Source organism: Notothenia coriiceps, unplaced genomic scaffold, assembly GCF_000735185.1.
Source record: "Notothenia coriiceps isolate Sejong01 unplaced genomic scaffold, NC01 NC01_scaffold00029024, whole genome shotgun sequence".
Classification (NCBI taxonomy): domain Eukaryota; kingdom Metazoa; phylum Chordata; class Actinopteri; order Perciformes; family Nototheniidae; genus Notothenia; species Notothenia coriiceps.
This window is the reverse complement of record NW_011361725.1, coordinates 1-4575: the sequence shown is the minus strand read 5'-3', so window position 1 is coordinate 4575 and position 4575 is coordinate 1. Positions and strand designations below refer to the sequence as shown.

Sequence of the window (4575 nt, the reverse complement as noted above, 5' to 3'; positions counted from 1 at the left end):
GTAAGTCATAGTCAGTCTCCATACTTCTGGGCAGTGATCACAAAGACATCAAAAGAAACCTAGAGTACACACGCCGCTGTGTCAGTTGAACCCAGAGGGTTTACAATGTAAATGTAAAAGAGGTTTAATTGGATACTTACCTAAACTGTTTGAGTATAAACTACGGAGGTATGATGCAAACCAAATCTCAGCTGGTGTGTCCGTTTTTGTTTGTGTCTTTTAAAATGTGCAGATGTGATTGACCTGACTGGGGATGATAAAGATGACCTGCAGAGGGCCATCGCCCTCAGCCTGGAGGAGTCCAGCCGGGCTTTCAGGGAGACGGGCATCACCGATGAGGAGCAGGCCATCAGCAGGTGGGTCAGCAGCATCAATGACTCGTAACAATTTGCCAAGAAATTCAGAAATTGCACTCTGAACATCTTTGGACAGATGTTGTGCTTTTATTTTGTATCATTGGATTGGTCTAAATTGTTAATAAAATCCTTGTCAAATCCTTCTTTATACCTGATGAGTTTGCTGTAAACACTATAATGGATCGTATCTGGTCAAATAAGGCAGAAGAAATGTCTACCTCACACAGCTAGTGGTGTAATGCTGCTCTTTTTAATGCCAACTGCGCTCTTCACTGCTATTTGCCTCATATGCGAGTGACTATTACATAAGTGTATGAATGAAAAAAATGGTTTGTTTTCTCTATCGACTTCCTCTGTTATGTCACCGTTTAAAAAGACAAATGTCGCCCATGGCAGATCTTACCAGCTGTCACTAATTAACGTAAATTTTGCGAGTAACTTGTACGCAGGACAACATTACTTTTGGCTGTTGTCAGGTTCATGTGCTCTCTGCAGTCAGTGTCTGCACTCGGCTAGATCTGTATGCAACATTGTTTGTGAGGTAAAATAAGCATCACTCTAACACCATGTTCAACCATAAGTGTTTACTATAGTCCCAACAACTCCAACATGCTGATAAATCACATAAGAGGTCCCCCCCGAAAAGTGGATTATTCAACAATTCAGTCAGAGAAGACAAATCAGTGTTGTTGTTGACTGCTATTCTCAAAATCCAATCGTCGCATTGGCCCATGAATGTGGTTATGGAACAATATGTCTGATTTGACATAGTATTCCTTGATTTCTCCAATTTATTATGATATATAGAATTTTACAAAAAAACTTGACCAATCAGATTTGACTGTCAACTCCTATTTGAAGACAACTCACATCCCATAATATTTACATGTAACAAAAAAGTATTCCTGTCAAAGAGACAAATAGACTGTGTCTTTCCCTCTTGAAATAAATGCAGTTTTGACATCAGGTCTTGCATATTTTGGACATTCCGAGACGAGGTTAGAGGTTTGAATAATCGTATAATGACTATTTGAAGTCACCACTTAAACCTCATATTTTTCCTTTCATTCACTTTTTAGGTTTTTTTTATAGTGATGAAGAATTATCATATCACATAACTAAGGGATAAAGTGCAGGAAATCACTCTACCACGATTGGGTTCAGCATGAGCTTTCAGAGTTGGGGCAGAAAGTTCTTGCAATGGTCATTGAGTAGAAAAACAACATTCATTGCTTTTTTAAAATCTGTTAATCTTTTTAGAGTTTTGGAGGCCAGCATTGCGGAGAACAAGGCGAGTCTGAAGCGAACCCACACCGAAGTGTGGAGCGATTCCCCCAACCCGTACGACAGGAAGAGGGTGGACACCTGCTCCGTGGGGCTGAAGAATGTCGGCAATACCTGCTGGTTCAGTGCTGTCATTCAGGTGGGAACACGCACGCACGCACGCACGCACACACACACACTCACTGATGGTCCAAGTCAAAGGCATTGATTTAAAGAGCCCTCTAAATGATCCATAGTGCATGAGACAAATGCTTTATGGGGTGTCCAGTTCCACTTTTGCTAGTTAAAAGGAGCCTTTACTGGGTGCAAGCAAGGGGCTGTATTGAGTTTCTTTATTAATCTGGATGGCCTACCTGCCTGTCAGCCTTCAATCTCGTGGCCTCATTGGTCATGTTCGTGTGTGTTGAAGGATTTTTTCCCGGCTGTGTATTTTTCAAATTCTAGCGCACTCGAGCTGGATTCTCCAAAATTACCTACCCCACCTTTAATATGTCATGGGTGTAACATGAATCTAACAAACAAAATATCAACGTTTTGGATGACGCTTTGAAGCTTCCAACTATTCTGTACAGCTGTCCTTATATGAATTAGTTTCATATTGTGTTCACTGATTAGTACGACATTCGGTTTTCTATATGTCGCTGTCTATTGTTTGGGGCTACTGATATAATGTTGTGGCATTAAAATGACAACTGTGTCAGTCTGAAACTGACAGTGTCTGCTGGGTTAAGATAGGGCCTAACAATAAATAAATAACCCTTGTCTAAAGAGCAGCTCTATACCCTTTTTTCTGATTGTGCTCCCTTTGTTTTCACCATCTCCTCTTGTACTTTGCTTACTCACACCTTTTTCAAGACTGATGGGGGTATTACCTTTTATATATTTCATAGTAATATATAAGAAAATGATCCAAATGGTAATGTGCTTGAAAATAATAGTATATTTTAGCCCAGCTGTCACGACTTGTTTCTTGTATGCTGGATGAGTCAGTGGTAGAATGTGACCTGAGCTGGACTGTGCCAGATGAATACTGGATACACCATCACATGGTGCCTGGCTGCTGTGTGTAATAAAACCCTTTGAGAAGAAGGCAGTGCTGCAGTAAACAACATTTTATTTCCCCAACAAAATGTAGAGAAAAGGTACCTAAGAAGTCAAGTATTGCATATAGCATACATATCTAGGGTCAAGTAAAAGTGTGAATAATTATAGAACCGTATAGCAGTTTTCTATCTTTTTACACAGTAGAATACCTATCTTTGTCAAATGTCCTAAAGCTGTATATGTCTTTCTTTATCATTTGATGTTACTAACATGTCCTCAACTCTTCCCAACCTCAAGTCTCTGTTCAACCTGCTGGAGTTCCAGAGGCTGGTGCTCAACTACTCTCCCCCAGCACAAGTCCACGATCTGCCCCGCACCCAAAAGGTAAGAACCCCCCCCCCAGGTCCTCAACAAAGGAAGCTAAGAGTGAAAGTGTGGTGCTTAAGATTATTAGTTGAGTGTATTGGTTTTTGTGAGACGCCATTCAGGTGCTGCGTGATAATGACCTAGAATCCCAGCAGCTTGGCACGTTGTCTAGTAGTATCTAGTATGCAGGAATTCCAACCATTGGTCTGATGAAAACCTTGGTATTATTCCAACAGGACAGAAATGAACATGCAAAGAGAGAGTGTTCAGACAATTCCTTGAGTTGATTCAATCAGATATAGTCACCACCCCATTGGCAGAGTAGCCATGAGTAGGTAAATGCCGGTATAGAAAGCGATAGTTAATAAGGCCAGAGTGAGGACGAGTTGGTCCGTTTACCCCAGGAGAATAATCACAATAATGTCCTATCTTCTGCTGCTCACCTCATAACAATAGCTAGTTACATAGCTCCCAAACCACACCACTCAATTGTAGGGTAAATTATGAAAAGACATTTATCTTTTCATTTTGTAGATTTCAAAAAATGAAATATTTTGGAAAGAACAGAACTGTCCTTAATACTAATTGGTAAATCTTAATTCAAGCCCACTTGAATAGAACACTAAATGATGATGTATTAGTCGGTCTCTCCGTGCTTCCCAAATTCCTCAGCCTGTCTGGGGAACTCCCTTCCTGAACAAACTGAAGATATGAATCTGTACTTTCAACAATACATCTGTTTGATGCTGCTGAACACATAAGTGTGGTAACATTTGATCATATACATATTTTTTTGTTTGAAAAGGCTACACTGACTAGAGTGTATTTGGATTCACTTCATAGTTGATTGTTTTACTGTGAGCAGGAGCACAGGAACCTGCCCTTCATGCAGGAGCTGAGGAACCTCTTCTCCCTCATGGTGGGTTCCAAGAGGAAATATGTGGATCCGTCACGAGCTGTGGAAATTCTCAAAGACGCCTTCAAGTCCAGTGAGGCGCAGCAGGTATGTCTCATTCTGCCATAATCTGCTTTGCAAAATAACATTCTGTTCACACAGTCCAATGAACACCACGTCATCAAAGAGTATGTTCTTGTCCCTACATGAGTATCTCCTACTGATGAAAGCAAACACTTCACCCAAGACTGCACCAGCACAAGGCTTTACATTATATAACTTTTACAATACACAACTTGTCTTTACGAAAGTTAACCTATCATGCTTTTCGAGTTTTCCCTTTTTTTGTAGTGTGTTCTAAAGGTTTTTGTGCATGTACATGTTGCAAAGGCAGAACTCCCTGTGTTCCCTCCAGAGGGAGTTTCTCTCCCACACATTACATAGTGACATCACTGTTAGACGTTTGCTTCTATTGGCCAGCGCTCCAACATATTGTAAGTGATAGGCTAAGAGGCAGGACATATCTAATCGGTTGACCAATCCCAACAGAGCCGGCCAGCTAAGCAATCAGAGCAGACTGGGCTCTTTCAGACAGAGGGTGAAAAGAGGTGCTGCAGCACAGGCAGTATG

At 41.0% G+C, this 4575-nt stretch overlaps 1 protein-coding gene across 1 annotated transcript; it reads left to right on the top strand.

Annotated features, from left to right (window-relative positions):
• Positions 1 to 232: 232 nt before the first annotated feature.
• LOC104958560 (ubiquitin carboxyl-terminal hydrolase 25-like) lies at positions 233 to 4074 on the top strand (the record flags this gene model as incomplete). Its single annotated transcript, XM_010786304.1, has 4 exons — positions 233 to 356; positions 1617 to 1779; positions 2982 to 3068; positions 3916 to 4074. Coding segments are annotated over 4 exons (533 nt in total), but the record flags the coding sequence as incomplete, so codon positions are not given.
• Between the last annotated feature and the right edge of the window lie 501 nt (positions 4075 to 4575).